The sequence below is a fragment of the Ammospiza caudacuta genome, chromosome 35 (assembly GCF_027887145.1).
Source record: "Ammospiza caudacuta isolate bAmmCau1 chromosome 35, bAmmCau1.pri, whole genome shotgun sequence".
NCBI lineage: Eukaryota > Metazoa > Chordata > Aves > Passeriformes > Passerellidae > Ammospiza > Ammospiza caudacuta.
In genome coordinates, this window is record NC_080627.1 from 2368909 (window position 1) to 2386536 (window position 17628).

The 17628-nt window shown below is 51.7% G+C and overlaps 1 protein-coding gene across 2 annotated transcripts; it reads right to left on the reverse strand.

Annotated features, from left to right (window-relative positions):
* Positions 1–4093: 4093 nt before the first annotated feature.
* On the reverse strand, positions 4094–17286 carry NOP53 (NOP53 ribosome biogenesis factor). 2 transcript variants are annotated; one of them, XM_058822881.1, is made up of 13 exons: positions 17081–17286; positions 15190–15254; positions 15015–15093; positions 13970–14166; positions 13130–13200; positions 12195–12290; positions 11178–11276; positions 10769–10945; positions 8773–8948; positions 6961–7027; positions 5649–5725; positions 4853–4909; positions 4094–4145 (listed from the first exon to the last, which is right to left on the reverse strand). In XM_058822881.1, the coding sequence occupies exons 1-13, from the start codon at positions 17263–17265 to the stop codon at positions 4139–4141; spliced, it is 1353 nt and encodes a 450-aa protein (XP_058678864.1). In that variant the 5' UTR covers positions 17266–17286; the 3' UTR covers positions 4094–4138. The 2 variants fall into 2 exon arrangements, 1 of the variants encoding a protein (XP_058678864.1); XR_009275885.1 differs by lacking the exon at positions 8773–8948.
* Between the last annotated feature and the right edge of the window lie 342 nt (positions 17287–17628).

A 17628-nucleotide genomic window follows, 5' to 3' on the forward strand; every position in this document is an offset into this window, starting at 1 on the left:
TGGGATCGGGGTTTGGGGTCAGAATTGGGGTGGGATTGGGGTCAGGATGGGATTGAGATTGGCGTGGGATTGGGATGGGATCGGTGCCCGCGCTGGGCAGGACGCAGAGCAGCGAGTCGGCCTACGCGTGATGGGATTTGGGGTTGGGATTGGGGTGGGATTGGGGTCAGGACGGGCTTGAGATTGGTGCCCACGCTGGGCAGGACGCAGAGCAGCGAGTCGGCCTACGCGTGATGGGATCGGGGTTTGGGGTCAGGATTGGGGTTGGGATTGGGGTCAGGACGGGATTGAGACTGGCATGGGATTGGGATGGGATTGGGGTCGGGATGGGGTTGAGATTGGCGTGGGATTGGGATCGGTGCCCGCGCTGGGCAGGACGCAGAGCAGCGAGTCGGCCTACGCGTGATGGGATCGGGGTTTGGGGTCAGGATTGGGGATGGATTGGGATTTGGGATGGATGAGATCGGTGCCGGCGCTGGGCAGGACGCAGAGCAGCGAGTCGGCCTACGTGTGATGGGATCGGGGTTTGGGATTGGGATGGACAGGTTTGGGATTGGGGTGGGATTGGGGTTGGGATTGGGGTTGGATCGCGATGAGATCGGTGCCCGCGCTGGGCAGGACGCAGAGCAGCGAGTCGGCCTACGCGTGATGGGATCGGGGTTTGGGGTCAGGGTTGGGGTCAGAACGGGATCGGGATGGGATCAGGGTTGGGGTCAGGACTGGGATCAGGGTTGGGGTCAGGATGGGATTAGATCGGGACGGAATCAGGATTGGGACTGCGGTGGGATTTGGGTTAGGATGGGACCGGGATAAACAGGATTGGGATTGGACTGGGATGGGATTGGGATCAGGAAACAGAACGGGATTGGACTGGGATTGGACTGGGATTGAACTGGGATTGGCCTGGGATTGGACTGGGTTCGGATTGGGATGGGCAGGACTGGGACTGGAATCAGGAGAGGAACTGGGCAGGGGTTCAGCCTTGGACTGGAGCCAGAACTGGGAGAGTTTTGGTCCCAAACTGGTGGGACTGGAGCCCAAGGTTGGGATTTCACCCCAAACCGTTGGGATTTCACCCCAAAACTGCTGGGATTTCACCCCAAACTGCTGGGGGGGTTTGGGGCCACAACTGTTGGGATTTCACCCCTAAATCGCCGGAGCTCAGAGCCGCCAAAATCGCCGGGAATTGGAGCGAAAATCATCAGGATTGGAACCAAAACCATCAGGAATTGGAACCAAAATCATCAGGAATTGGAACCAAAATCATCAGGAATTGGAACCAAAATCATCAGGATTGGAAGCAAAATCATCAAGACTGGAACCAAAATCATCAGGATTGGAAGCAAAATCATCAAGACTGGAACCAAAATCATCAGGAATTGGAGCCAAAAATGCCAGGATTTGGACTGAAAAGGAGCAGGGATCACCCCCAAACTGTTGGGGTTTTAGACCCCAAAATGTGGGGATTTCAGCCCTAAAACTGTGGGGATTTCACCCCCAAATCTCTGGGGTTTGTCCCCAAAACTGTCGGGGCTGGAACCCAAAACTGTGAAGATTTCAGCCCCAAAACCCCAAAGTTTGTTCCCAAACTCATGGGGATTTCAGCCCCAAATTTCTGGGATTTTCCCCAAAACCCCCAAGATTTCACCCCCAAATTTCCAGGGTTTGTCCCCAAAACTGTGGAGATTTCAGCCCCAAATTCCCAGGGTTTGTCCCCAAAACTGTTGGGATTTCACCCCCAAATCTGTGAGGATTTCAGCCCCAAATTCCCAGGGTTTGTCCCCAGAACTGGGGAGATTTAATTCCCAAATTTCTGAGGTTTGTCCCCAAATCTCTGGGGACAAAACTGCTGGAATTTCACCCCTAAAACTGTGGAGATTTCAGCCCCAAATTCCCAGGGTTTGGCCTCAAAACCCCTGAAATTTCAGCCCCAAATTTTTGGGATTTCTCCCCAAATCCCCCAGGATTTCACCCCTAAATTTCCAGGGTTTGTCCCCAAAACTGTGGAGATTTCAGCCCCAAATTTCCAGGATTTTTCCCCCAAAACCTCCAGGATTTCACCCCCAAATTTCTGAGATTTATCCCCAAAACCCCCAAAATTTCAGCCCCAAACTCCCAAACTTTGGGACAGAATTTCTGCCCCAAAACCACCAAAATTCCTCCCAAAACTCCAGAATTTTACACCCAAACACCAGGGAGGAGCCTGGACCCAAAAATCTGAAATTTCTCCCCAAATCCTTTGGGAATTCAGCCCCAAAATCCTCAGATCCCCCAAACTCTCCAGATTTCAGGGTTTCACCCCAAAAGTTGCTGCTGATTTTTCCCCCCCTCGTTTTATTCCCCTGATTTAATTTTGTCCCCCCAGGTGCAAACAGGGCTGGGATAATTTGAATTTATTTTGGGGTATTTGTATTTATTTTAGTGAAATTTGTATTTATTTAAGATAATTTTTATTTATTTTAGTGAAATTTGTAATTATTTAGGATAATTTTTATTTATTTCAGTGAAATTTGTATTTATTCTTAGGTATTTGTATTTATTTTCGGGAGGTTTTTATTTATTTTGGGGTGTATTTATTTAAAAAGGGGATTTGTATTTATTTTGGGAGGGTTTATTAATTTTAGGGGGTTTATATTAATTTTAGGGGATTTATATTAATTTTAGGGGGTTTATATTAATTTTAGGGGGTGTAATTTATTTTAGGGTGCTTTGTAATTATTTGTAGAATTTATATTAATTTTGGGGGGATTTCTATTAATTTTAAACAGATTTAAATTCATTTTTAGACCTTTATAATTTAATTTAGAGCTTTAATTTTTTTTTTGGGGGGGTGCATTTATTGAAATTTGTATTTATTTGAAGGAAATGTTGATTTTGGGGAGGGGGCTCAGAGGTGCTGGGGGGGGCAGAGCCCCCCCAAAATGTCAATAAAGGGGTGACAAAAACCTGAGTGGATTTTTGGGGGGGTCCCTGTGGGAAAGGGGGCTCAGAACCCCCAAAAATGGGGTGAAAAAACCCAAAAATGGGCTCAGAACCCCCAAAATGGGGTGAAAAAACCAAAAAATGGGCTCAGAATTCCCAAAAATGGGGTGAAAAAACCAAAAAATGGGCTCAGAACCCCCAAAAATGGGGTGAAAAAACCCAAAATGGGCTCAGAATCCCCAAAAATGGGGTGAAAAAACCCAAAAATGGGCTCAGAACCGCCAAAAATAGGGTGAAAAAACCAAAAAATGGGCTCAGAATCCCCAAAAATGGGGTGAAAAAACCCAAAAAATGGGTTTAGAGACACCAAAATGGGGTGAAAAAAACCCAAAAATGGGCTCAGAACCCCCAAAAATGGGGTGAAAAAACCCAGAAATGGGGTGAGAATCCTCAAAAATGGGTTTAGAGCCCCAAAATGGGTTCAGATCCCCCAAAATGAGGTCGAAGCCCCCCCAAAATGGGCCCAGACCCCCAAAATTGGGGTCAGAATCCCCCAAAATGGATTTAGAGACCCCAAAATGGGTTCAAGACCCCCCAAAATTTGGGTCAGAATCCCCCAAAATGGGTTCAGAATCCCCCAAAATGGATTTAGAGACCCCAAAATGGGTTCAGACCCCCCAAAATTGGGGTCAGAATCCCCCAAAATGGGTTCAGACCCCCCCAAAATGGGTTTGGATCCCCCCCAAATGAAATCAGACACCCCCAAAATGGACTCAGAGCTCCCCAGAATTGTCCCAGACGCCCCAAAATGATTTCAAAGCCCCCCAAAATTGGTTTAGAGCCCCCCAAAATGGGTTCAGAACCCCCAAAATTTGGGTCAGAATCCCCAAAATGGGTTCAAGGCCCCCCAAAATGGGTTTAGAGCCCCCCAAAGTGGGTTCAGATCCCCCAAAATTGTCCCAGACCCCATCGAATTCCCAAAACAGCCCCCCCAAAATGGGTTCAAAGCCCCCCCAAAATGGGTTCAAAGCCCCCCAAAATGGGTTCAGAGCCCCCCAAAATGAGGCCAGACCCTCAAGTTCCCAACCCCCCCCTAAAATGAGGTCAAAGCCCCCCAAAATTGGGGTCAGACCCCCCCAAATGCCCCCAGCCCCCCAATAAATCCCCCCAGGCCCTGAGGCTGCTCCAAGGTTTTATTTTGGGGAGGGGTCCTGGGTCAGAGCCTGCAACAGAAATGGGGGACGGGGTCAGGGGGGGCCCCCAAATTTGGGGTCCCAAATCTCGAGGTCCCCCCAATTTCTGAGTCCCCCCCAGTTTTGGGGTCCCCAAATTTTGGTGTCCCAAATTTCAGGGGGGGGTCTCCAATTTCGGGGTCCCCAAATTTCAGGAGGGGCCCCAATTTTGGGGGGGGTTCCCAAATTTCAGGGGGGTCCCAAATTTCAGGAGCCCAAATTTTGGGGTCCCAAATTCAGGGTCCCCCCAATTCCAGGGTTCCCAATTTCAGGGGGGTCCCAAATTTTGGTGTCCCCAATTTCAGGGTCTCAAATTTTGAGGTCCCCAATTTCAGGGTCCCAAATTTCAGGGTCCCCCCAATTTCGGGGTCCCAAATTTTGGTGTCCCCAATTTCAGGGTCTCAAATTTTGAGGTCCCCAATTTCAGGATCCCAAATTTCAGGGTCCCCAAATTTCAGGGTCTCCAAATTTTGGGGATCCCCAAATTTCAGGGGGATCCCAAATTTTGGGGTCCCCATTTCAGAGTCCCCCCAATTCTGGGGTCCCCAAATTTCAAGGTCCCAAATTTTGGCATCCCCATTTTCAGGGTCCCCAAATTTTGGGGTCCCAAATTTCAAGGTCGTCCCAAATTTTGGGGTCCCCAAACCTCGAGGTCCCCCCAGTTTTGGGGTGCCCAGTTTGGGGTGCCCCATACTCACGTCACGGCCCTGAAGGATCTTTTCTCCACGTACTTCACCTTGTAGCGCCTCTTAAACCTGAGAAAAGCAACAAAACTGGGTGAAAAAAGCAAAATTTGGGGTTTTTCTGTGAATTTTTGGGGTTTTTCTCATAAATTCATGGGGTTTTCCCATTAATTTGGGGGTTTTTCTGTGAATTTTTGGGGTTTTCTCTGCTCATTTTGGGGTTTTCCCCCGAAATTCTGGGGTTTTTCCTGTGGATTTTGGAACCTTTTTCCCTGAATTTTGGGATTTTTCTGGTGTATTTTGGGGGTTTCCCCACAGATTTTGGGGGTTTTTCCCTGAATTTTGGGGTTTTCTCTGTGAATTTTGGGGTTTTCTGTGAAAATTTTGGGATTTCCCCGTGAATTTTGGGGCTTTCCTGGTGAATTTTAGGGGTTTTTCCCTAAACTTTGGGGTTTTCCCCCAAATCTGGGATTTCCTGTGCCAATTTTGCATTTCCTTCCTGAATTTTGGGGGTTTCCTGTGAATTTTGGGGGTTTCCCTGTGAATTTTGGGGGGTTTTCCCCCACATTTATCATTTCCAGTGTAAATTTCGGGGCTTTCTTGCCCTGAATTTTGGGATTTTCTCTGTAAATTTTGCATTTCCCTCCTGATTTTTGGGGGTTTTTCTGTGTCAACTTTGAGGTTTTCTGTGTCAATTGTGGGGTTTTTCCCCAAATGTTTTTGTTTTTCTGGGTAAATTTTGGGTTTTTCTGTGCGAATTTCCTAATTCCCCCCAGTTTTTTGTGGTTTTTGCCCATTTTTTGTGACTCACTTGGCCCTGAGGCGCGGCTCGAGGATGTTCCTCCTCTGGAGGCTGCGGAATCGATCCCTCAGCAGGTTCCCCTCGGGCTGCCCAACACAACCCAAAATTCCCATTTTGGAACATTTTCCAGCATTTTGAAGCAATTCTCTACACATTTTTTACCATTTTTTAAGGAACATTTTAGCATTTTCCAGCATTTTTTAGCAATTTTTTAGCATTTTTTTAACATTCTCCAGCATTTTTCGGCAATTTTTTAGCAATTTTTTTAGCATTTTTAAACATTTTCACCATTTTTTTAGCATTTTAAAGCATTTTTAGCAACTTTTAGCATTTTTTAGGTTGTTCAGCATTTTTTTACCATTTTTTAGCATTTTTTAGCATTTTTAATAATTTATTATCATTTCTTTAGCATTTTTCCAGCATTTTCTTACCATTTTTTACCAATTTATGACAATTTTTTATCATTCTTTAGCTATTTTTCTAGCATTTTGTATCAGTTTTTGACAATTTTTTTAGCAATTTTTTTTAGCATTTTTAAACATTTTTTCAACAAATTTTTAGCATTTTTTTAGCATTTTGGGGCATCTTTTCAGCAATTTTAAAACATTTATTATAATTTTTTACCTCTTTTATCATTTTTATCATTTTTAGCATTTTTAATCATTTTTTAGCAACCTTTAATAATTTTTAATCTCTTTTTTAGCATTTTAAACCGTTTTTTAGCACTTTTTTTACCGTTTTTTAGCACTTTTTAGCATTTTAAAGCAATTTTTTTGCATTTTTTACCAATTTCAGAGAATTTGACCCCAAATTGGGGCTGGGAGCAGCCTCAGCCTCGCCGGGGCCTCGTCCACGCGACAAAACCCCGGAGCCCAAAACCTTCACGGAATTCCCAAACTGGGAACCCTCCCAGCGCAAGGATGGCTTCATCACCGGCTGCCGCGCCCAAAATTTGGGGTTTTCACCCCAAAATGGGGATTAAAAACAAAATTGATTTTTTTTCCCTGCAAAATTTGAGATTTTTCCCCAAAAAAATGGAGATTTTCATCCAAATGTTGGAGTTTTCCACCCAAAACCTAGGATTTCCGCCCCCAAAATGGTGATATTTTTTCCCCAAAAATGAGGATTCTTTTGTCCCCAAAAAACGGGATTTTTTTTCTCCCAAAGAAAAAGAGATTTTTTTCCTCCTAAACCTGACATTTTTCCCCCCTCAAAATGAGGATTTTCCCAAAAAAATGGGATTTTTTCCCTAAAATGGAGATTTTTCTCCCAAAATGGGTTTTTTTTTCCCCCATAATTTGGGATTTTGCCCCAGACCCACCCTGAGGCTCCTCAGGCACTCCGGGATCTCCTCGCTCAGCTGCACCTCCAGCTCGGGCTCCTCGTACCTGAAAGGACCAAAATTGGGGTTTGGCCCCAAAAATGGGAGAGATCACCCCAAAATCCCACAGGGACCAAAATTGGGTTTGGCCCCAAAAATGGGAGAGATCACCCCAAAATCCCACAGGGACCAAAATTGGGTTTGGCCCCAAAAATGGGAGAGATCACCCCAAAATCCCACAAGGACCAAAATTGGGGTTTGGCCTCAAAAACGGGGGGATCTCCTCAAATCCCGTCCCTTTTTCCCACCTCCAGATTGGCATTTCCCCCTCTCCAAATGCCCATTTTCCCCCCAAATCCCATTTCTCCCACCCCAAATCCCTATTCTGCCCCCCCGAATCCCAAATTCCCATTTTTTCCTCCTCCCCAATTCCCTCTTCCCACCCCAAATCCCCATTTTCCCCCTCAATCCCCATTTCCCCTCCCCAAAACCCCATTTTTCCCCCATAAACCCCCAAATTCACATTTTTTGCCCCTCAATCCCCATTTTCCCCCCATTAATCCCCATTTCCCACCATAAACCCCCATATTCCCCCCATAATCCCCATTTTCCCCTCATAAATCCCATTTCCCACCCCAAACCCCATTTTCCCCAATTTCCTCCCATAAATCCCCATTTTCCCCTCCCAAAACCCCCCTCAATCCCCATTTTGTTCCCCCAAATCCCCATTTTTCCCCCATAAATCCCCATTTTCTCATCCCAAATCCCCATTTCCCCCTACCCAAACCCCATTTCTCCCAGCCCAAACCCCCAAATTCACATTTTTTGCTCCTCAATCCCCATTTTTCCCCTCATAATCCCCATTTCCCACCCATAAATCCCCATATTCCCCCCATAATCCCCATTTTCCCCTCATAAATCCCATTTCCCACCCCAAATCCCATTTTCCCCACCCCAAACCCCATTTTCCCCACTCCAAACCCCATTTTCCCCACCCCAAACCCTATTTTCCCCAGCTTCCCCCCCATAAATCCCCATTTTCCCCTCCCCAAACCCCCCTCAATCCCCATTTTGTCCCCCCAAATCCCCATTTTTCCCCCATAAATCCCCATTTTCCCCCCATGAATCCCCATTTTCTGATCCCAAATCCCCATTTTTCCCCCATAAATCCCCATTTTCCCCTCCCCAAAACCCCCTCAATCCCCATTTTGTCCCCCCAAATCCCATTTTTCCCCCACAAATCCCCATTTTCCCCCACAAATCCCCATTTTTTGATCCCAAATCCCCATTTTTCCCCCACAAATCCCCATTTTCCCCTCCCCAAACCCCCCTCAATCCCCATTTTGTCCCCCCAAATCCCCATTCTCCCCCCCAAATCCCATTTTTCCCCCACAAATCCCCATTTTCCCCCATAAATCCCCATTTTCCCCTCCCCAAACCCCCTCAATCCCCATTTTGTCCCCCCAAATCCCCATTTTTCCCCCACAAATCCCCATTTTCCCCCCATGAATCCCCATTTTCTGATCCCAAATCCCCATTTTTCCCCCACAAATCCCCATTTTCCCCTCCCCAAAACCCCCTCAATCCTCATTTTGTCCCCCCAAATCCCATTTTTCCCCCACAAATCCCCATTTTCCCCCATAAATCCCCATTTTCCCCTCCCCAAACCCCCCTCAATCCCCATTTTTCCCCCACAAATCCCCATTTTCTCATCCCAAATCCCCATTTTTCCCTCCCCAAACCCCATTTTCCCACCCCAAACTCCCCAAATCCCCATTTTTTCCCCATTTTTTCCCCCATTTCCCCCGGTACCGGAGCCGTCCCAGCCGTTTCGGGGCCGTTTCCCGCAGGCGCCGCAGCCGCTGCCGCAGGAGGCGCCGGTGCTGCAGCTGCAGCTCCCGGAGCAGCAGGGAGCGGCGCAGGGAGCGCAGCTGGAACAGCCCCTGGCGCCGCCGCACGGCCAGGCGGGCACGGGCACGGGCACCGGCCTGGGGAACCCATAAAATCAGCCCTGATCCCATAAAAACATCAGCGATCCATCATTGATCCCATCAATCCATCCCTGATCCCATAAAAACATCATTGATCCATCACTGATCCCATAGAAACATCATTGATCCCATAAAAACATCATTGATCCATCATTGATCCCATAAAAACATCATTGATCCATCACTGATCCCATAAAAACATCATTGATCCATCACTGATCCCATAAATCCATCATGGATCCCATAAATGCATCATTGATCCCATCACTGATCCCATAAACCCAGCCCTGACCCCACAGATCCATCCCTGACCCCACAGATCCCTCCCTGACCCCACAGATCCATCACTGATCCCTCCCTGACCCCACAGATCCATCACTGATCCATCCTGACCCCACAGATCCATCACTGATCCATCCCTGACCCCACAGATCCATCACTGATCCATCCCTGACCCCACAGATCCATCACTGATCCATCCCTGATCCCATCAATCCATCCCTGACCCGTCCTGACCCCACAGATCCCTCCCTTGTCCCACTGCTCTCAGTTCCAATCCCAACCCCGCTCCTGACCCCACTCCCCTCAATCCCAACCCCAACCCCAACCTCAAACCCCCTCAATCCTGACCCCAATCCCAACCCCACTCCCCTAAATCCTGACCCCAACCCCACTCCCCTCAATCCCAACCCCAATCCCAATGCTCTCCATCCCAACCCCAATGCAAACCCTAATCCTGATCCCATTCCTTGATACCAATCCTGACCCCAATCCTGACTCTGATCCCAACCCCAACCCTGACCCCGCTCCCCTTAAATCCCAATCCTAATCCTGACCCCAATCCTGACCTCAATCCCTACCCCACTCCCCTCTATTGCGACCCCAACCCCAATCACAACTCCACTCCCCTAAATCCCAACCCCAACTGTGACCCCAATCCCGACCCCACTCTCCTAAATCCCCTAAACCCCAACCCCACTCCCCTCAATCCTGACCCCAATCCCACTTCCCTAAATCCCAATCCCACTCTCCTAAATCCCAATCCCACTTTCCTAAATCCCAACCCGAATCCCACTCCCCTCAATCCCCTAAACCCCAACCCCACTCCCCTCACTCCCCTCAATCCCAATCCCACTACTCAATCCCCTTAATCCCAACCCCACTCCCCTCAATCCCAATCCCAATCCCACTCCCCTCACTCCCCTCAATCCCCACCCCACTCCCCTCAATCCCAATCCCTCTCCCCTCAATCCCCTCAATCCCAACCCCACTCCCCTCAATCCCAATCCCCACTCCCCTCAATCCCAATCCCAATCCCACTCCCCTCACTCCCCTCAATCCCAACCCCACTCCCCTCAATCCCAACCCCACTCCCCTCAATCCCAATCCCAACTCCCCTCAATCCCCTCAATCAATCCAAATCCCCTCAATCCCCTCAATCCCAATCCCAACCCCACTCCCCTCAATCCCAATCCCAATCCCACTCCCCTCACTCCCCTCAATCCCAACCCCACTCCCCTCAATCCCAATCCCAACCCCACTCCCCTCACTCCCCTCAATCCCAATCCCACTACTCAATCCCTTTAATCCCAACCCCACTCCCCTCAATCCCGACCCCACTCCCCCCAATCCCAACCCCACTCCCCTCAATCCCAATCCCAACTCCCCTCAATCCCCTCAATCAATCCAAATCCCCTCAATCCCCTCAATCCCCTCAATCCCAACCCCACTCCCCTCACTCCCCTCACTCCCAATCCCACTCCCCTCAATCCCAATCCCAATCCCCTCACTCCCCTCAATCCCGGCCCCGCTCTCACCTTCTCCCTCTGCTCCTTCTCCCTCCGCCGCTGTTTCTCCGTTTTCCGCCCGGGCTGCTCCCGCCTGTGGGGCCGGGGCCGCTCTTCATCCTCCTGCTGCTGCCCCTCCTCATCCTCACCTTCATCATCCTCCTCCTCCTCCAGCAGCCCCTGCAGCTGCTCCCGCAGCACGGCCTCCTGCGGACCCCAAATCCCGAGGTGGGACCCCAACTTCCACACCCAGAGCCCAAATTTGGGGCCCGGACCCCAAATCCCGAGGTGAGACCCCAAATTCAAGACCCAGAGCCCAAATTTGGGGCCCGGACCCCAATTCCCAAACTCAGACCCCAAATTCCACACCCAGAGCCCAAATTTGGGGTCCCAGACCCCAAATGCCAAACCCAGCCCCCAGATTTGGGGGTGTCCCCACCTGCGAGGGCGGCGCCTCGGTGACCTTCAGCCTCCTCTCCACCTTCTCCTCCTCCCTCTTCCTCCTCATCTCCACCTCCAGCGCCTTCCGCAGCAGATCCTGGAAAGGGGGGCACGGGGTCACCCCAAAAACTGCCCCCAAAGCACCCCAAAGCACCCCAAAAAATACCCCAAAAAGCTCCCCAAAAATACCCCCAAAGCTGCCCCCAAACCACCCAAAACTGCCCCAAAAGTCACCCTCAAATCTGCCTTAAAACCACCCCAAAACCAAACCCAAAACCCTCCCAAAACGACCCCAAAAACACCCCAAAAACTTTCTGGGAACCCCAAACCCCCCCAAAATCCCCCCCTGGGACCCTCAAATGCCTCTAGACCCCCCAAAAACCCCTAAAATCCCCCCCCAAACCTCCATAAATCCCCCAGAACCCCTCAGAGCCCCCCAAAATCCCTCAGAATCCCCCCAAACCCTAAAAACCCCCCAAAAATCCCCTCAAAGCCCCCCCAAATCCCCTCAAAGCCCCCCAGAAACCCCTCAAACCCTCCCAAAGACCAACCCAGACCCCCCCAAAAACCCCTCAGAGCCCCCCAAAACCTCCCCCAAACCCCCCCAAAATCCCTCAGAATCCCCCCAAAACCCTAAAAACCCCCAAAACCCCTCAGAGCCCCCCAAATCCTCCCCAAAAACCCCCTAAAACCCCTCAGAATAATCCCCCCAAAACCCCCCTAAAACCCTAAAAACCCCCAAAAATCCCCTCAGAGCCCCCCCAAATCCCCTCAAAGCCCCCCCAAAACCCCTCAAACCCTCCCAAAGACCAACCCAGACCCCCCAAAACCCCTCAGAGCCCCCCAAATCCTCCCCAAAAACCCCCCAAAATCCCTCAGAATCCCCCCAAAACCCCCCCAGAACCCCCTTATAACCCTAAAAACCCCCCAAAATCCCTTCAAAGCCCCCCCAAATCCCCTCAAATCCCCCCACAAACCCCTCAAAGCCCCCCAGAAGCCCCCAGACCCCCCAAACCTGGTGCTCCTGGAAGGGGGGGTTGTAGGAGCCCCCCTGGCCGATGACCTCCACGGGGGGGAGGGGCGACGGCCGGGCCTGGAGCCGGGGGGGGCGCTGGCAAATGGGGGGGGGGGACACCCCAAAATGAGAGCCCGGCACTGGGGGGGGCTCTGAGGGGGTTTGGGGGGTCCCAGGGTTGCTTTTGGGGTGGTTTTGGGGGGTCCTAGATGGGTTTTGGGGGCTCCTAAGGGGATTTTGGGGGGGTCCCAGGGGCTTTTTGGGGGTCCCAGGGGCGTTTTGGGGGTCCCAGGGGCATTTTGGGGGGTCCCAGGGTTGCTTTTGGGGTGGTTTTGGGGGGTCCTAGATGGGTTTTGGGGGTCCTAGATGGGTTTTGGGGGCTCCTAAGGGGATTTTGGGGGGGTCCCAGGGGTGTTTTGGGGAATCCCAACAGGATTTTGGGGTGGTTTTGGGGTTCCTAGATGGATTTTGGGGTTCCTAGATGGGTTTTGGGGTTTCTAGATGGATTTTGGGGGTCCTAGATGGGTTTTGGGGGTCCTAGATGGGTTTTGGGGGCTCCTAAGGGGATTTTTGGGGGGTCCCAGGGGTGTTTTGGGGAGTCCCAACAGGATTTTGGGGTGGTTTTGGGGTTCCCAGGTGTGTTTTGGGGCTCCCAGGGTGATTTTGGGGCTCCCAGGGGTGATTTTGGGGCTCCCAGGATGGTTTTGGGGTTCCCAGGTGTGTTTTGGGGCACAATTTTGGGGTGATTTTGGGGCTCCCAGGGTGATTTTGGGGATCCCAGGGGTGATTTGGGGCTCCCAGGGTGGTTTTGGGGATCCTGGGGATGTTTTTGGAAGGTCTCAAGGTGTTTTTGGGGTGATTTTGAGGGATTTTGGGGCTCCCAAGGTGATTTTGGGGTTCCCAGGTGTGTTTTTGGGGCGTTTTTGGGGTCCCACCTGCACCCTGAGCCTCTTGGTCTGCTGCAGGTACCAGGGGTCCTGCCCGGCCAGGGGGGCGTCCAGGGGGTCTGGGGGGCACAGGGACCTCAATGAGGGGGTCCCCAAAATGCCCCCAGCCCCAAAACCCCCCCAAAATTGTACCAACCCCCCAAAATCATCCTAAATCCCCCCCCCAAAACCTCCCCAAATTGTACCAACCCCCCAAAATCATCCTAAATCCCCCCCCAAACCTCCTCAAATTCCCCCAACCCCCCCCAAAATGCCCCCAAATTTCCCCAAAATGCCCCCAAATTGTCCCAAATCCCCCCAAATCTTAAGAAACTCCCCCAAAAACCCCTGAAATTGTCCCAAATTCCCCCCAAAACGCCCCACAAATTGTCCCAAATCCCCCCAAGTTTTAAGAAGCTCCCCCAAAAACCCCTGAAATTCCCCCAAACCCCCCCAAAATGCCCCCAAATTGTCCCAAATCCCCCCAAATTTTAAGAAACTCCCCCAAAAATCCTCCCCAAAAACCCCTGAAATTCCCCCCAATCCCCCCAAAATGCCCCCAAATTGTCCCAAATCCCCCCAAACTTTAAGAAACCCCCCCAAAAACCCCTGAAATTGTCCCAAATTCCCCCAACCCCCCCCAAAATTCCCCCAAATCCCCCCAAAATGCCCCCAAATTGTCCCAAATCCCCCCAAACTTTAAGAAACTCCCCCAAAAACCCTCCCCAAAAACCCCTGAAATTCCCCCAACCCCCCCCCAAATTGTCCCAAATCCCCCCCAACTTTAACAAACTCCCCCAAAAACCCTCCCCAAATCCCCCCAGATTTCGGGGGCCCCCCCAGGCTCACCGTGCTCCCCCCAGATGTCGTAGAAGCCGCGCTGGGGGTCGGAGCGGCCGCGCTCGGGCGCCTTTCGGGGCACCCCGGGGGCCTCGGGCGCCTCTCGGGGCTCGGGCGCCTCTCGGGGCACCCCGGGGGCCTTTCGGGGCTCCCCGAGCCCCCGCGGGACCCCCCTGGTTTGGGCCTTGGGCTCCCCAGAACGGCACCTGCGGAAGGGGGACCCCAAAAGTGAGGGGAGGGGTCCTTGAGGGGATTTGGGGGGGGAGATTTTGGGGGTCCTGAGGGGGATTTGGGGGTCCTGAGGGCGATTTGGGGGGTCCTGAAGGGATTTAGGGGTCCCTGAGGGGGATTTGGGGGTCCTGAGGGAGATTTGGGGGGTCCTGAGGGGGAATTGGGGGGTCCCTAAGGGGATTTGGGGGTCCTGAGGGGATTTGGGGGGGGGGGATTTGGGGATCCTGGGGGGGATTTGAGGGGTCCTGAGGGGGATTTGAGGGTCCTTGGGGGATCTGGGGGGGGGATTTGGGGGTCCTGAGGGGAATTTGAGGTCCCTGAGGGGATTTAGGGGTCCCTGAGGGGGATTTGGGGGGTCCCTGAGGGGATTTGGGGGGTCCTGAGGGGATTTGGGGGGTCCGTAAGGGGATTTTGGGGATCCTGAGGGGGATTTGGGGGGTCCCGAGGAAGATTTGGGGAATTCTGAAGAAATTAAGGGGGATTTGGGGGTCCTGAGGGGGATTTGGGGGTCCTGAGGGGATTTCAGGGATCCTGAGGAGGATTTGGGGGTCCTGAGGGGGATTTGGGGGTCCTGAGGGGATTTCAGGGATCCTGAGGAGGATTTGGGGGTCCTGAGGGGGATTTGGGGGTCCTGAGGGGATTTCAGGGATCCTGAGGGGGATTTGGGGGGTCCTGAGGGGATTTGGGGGTCCTGAGGGGATTTAAGGGGTCCTGCGAGGAACTGGAGGGTCCTGGGGGGGATTTTTGTGGTGGAACCCCCCCCAAATCCCTCCCCCAGTCCCAATTGTTGGGGTGAGGAGCCCCCCAAAGCCCCCAGACTCACTTTTTGGGGGGAGGCACCTTGGAGAGGGGCTGCAGCACCAGGTCCACGTGCAGGGGCTTCTGGGGGGGCTTCTTCTTCCCTGGGGGGGTTTGGGGGCGTCAGGGCACCCCAAAACCCTCGCAGGGGTCAGGGTGCCCCAAAACCCCAAAATTTGGGGGGAAAAAAAAAATCTCACTTTTGGGGGTGGTCCCCTTGTCCAGGAAGAAAAGGTCCTCGTTGGGCTGCTCTGAGATCAAACCCCTGAAAAAAAGGGAAAAAGTTGAGGAATTTATATTGAAAAAATGAGAAATTCACCTCAAAAAATGAAATATTTACCCTAAAACACGAGAGATTCATCCTAAAACTAAGGCTTTACCCCAAACCTAGAGACTCGCTCTGATATTAGAAAGATTCGCCTCAAAATTGAGAAATTCCAATCAAAAAATGAAAAATTCACCTCAGTAAGTCAGATATTCAAGCTGAAATTAGATTGTTTACCCCAAAGTGGGAGATTCACCCCAAAATAAGAGAAATTTAACCCCAAGAATAAAAGATTCACCTCAAAATTCAAAATTTCACCCTCACTAAAATAAATATTCAGCCCAAAATTAGGGATTATATCCAGCTTAGAGATTCATCCCAAAATTAGAGAGACTCGCCTCAAAAAAACCAAATATTCACACAAAAAAAACCCGAATTAGAAATGCTACCGTCACAAAATTAAATATCCCCTCTCACATCAGAGATTTCACCCCAAGGCTAAACATTCACCCCAAAATTATAAAGACTTAATGAGATGTGCCTAAAATTATGAGAAATTCACCCAAAATTTGAAAGATCCTCCTCAAAACTACAAATTCCTCACCCAAACGCCCTCAGAGCCCCTCAAATCCCTTCAGGACCCCCCAAATCCCCTCAGAAATCCCCAAATCCCCTCAGGAACCCCCGAAATCCCCTCAGAACCCCCCAAACCCCCTCAGGATTCCCCAAATCCCCTCAGGATCCCCCCAAATCTCCTCAGGATTCCCCAAATCTCCTCAGGACGCCCCAAATCTCCTCAGGACCCCCCAAATCCCCTCAGAACCTCCCAAATCCCCCTCAGGATTCTCTAAAACCCTTTCAGAACCCCCCAAATCCCCTCAGGATTACCCCAAATCCCCTCAGGACCCCCCAAATCCCCTCAGGACCTCCCAAATCCCCCCAGGATCCCCCCAAATCTCCTCAGAACCTCCCAAATCCCCCTCAGGATTCTCTAAAACCCTTTCAGAACCCCCCAAATCCCCTCAGGATTCCCCAAACCCCCTCAGGAGCCCCCAAATCCCCTCAGGATCCCCCCAAATCTCCTCAGAACCTCCCAAATCCCCCTCAGGATTCTCTAAAACCCTTTCAGAACCCCCCAAACCCCCTCAGGATTCCCCAAATCCCCTCAGAATCCCCCAAATCCCCTCAGAACCTCCCAAATCCCCCTCAGGATTCTCTAAAACCCTTTCAGAACCCCCCAAATCCCCTCAGGATTCCCCAAACCCCCTCAGGATTCCCCAAATCCCCTCAGAATCCCCAAATCCCCTCAGAACCTCCCAAATCCCCTCAGAACCTCCCAAATCCCCCTCAGGATCCCCCCCAAATCTCCTCAGGACGCCCCAAACCGCCTCAGGATCCCCTGAAATCCCCTCAGGACTCTCCAAATCTCCTCAGAACCCCCAAAATCCCCTCAGAGCCCCCAAAACCCCCTCAGGACCCTCCAAATCTCCTCAGAGCCCCCAAAATTTCCTCAGAACCCTCCAAATCTCCTCAGAGCCCCCAAAATCCCCTCAAGATCCCCCAAATTCTCTCAGGATCCTCTGAAATCCCCTCAGGAACCCCCAAATCCCCTCAGGACCCCCCCCCAATCCCACTGACACCCTCTCAATCCCCTCAGAACCCCCTGAAATCACCTCAGCACACCCTGAAATCGCCTCAAAACCTCCCAAATCCAGTCGGAACGCCCCAAACCCCCTCAGGCTCCCCTAAAGTCCCACTGAGACCTCCCCAAATTCCCTCAGGACCCCCCCAAATCCCCTCAGGACTCCGCTCACCCCACTCCTCACCCCGCCGCTCGCTCCTGCAGCCCCACATCCTCCAGGAAATCGCCGATTTCGCGGCCCAGCCGCGCCTCGGGGCCGCTCCAGCGTTTCCAGCCTTTCTTGCGGTTCCGGGGGCCCCGGCAGCGGCGCCGGGAGGCGGCGGCGGCGCCCGCGGGGTTGAAGGCGAGGAACGACTCGGCCGCCGCCATTTCGTGAGGGAGCCGCGTGAGGGCGGGAAGGAACCGGAAATGGGCTGAGGCCGGAAAAAGGGCGGGAAGCCATGAGCGACGCCATTTTAGAGAGGGGTGACAACGTGGCGCCGCCATTTTGGGAAGGTCGCGGGGTAGAAATATGAACAAAAAGTTAGTTTAAAATGTGTTAAAACCACAACCAGATGTGGCTAAACCTCCCAAAAATTTCCACGAGTCCTCCCAGATGTGCCCCAAGTTCCGTTCAAGACGTCTCAGAACAACGCGACGAGGAAAAGCCCCGCCGCCATCTTGTGGAGGACCGTAAACAACATGGCCGCCATCTTTGGGAAGGGCGGAAATGTTTCCTTCGCCATCTTGGGA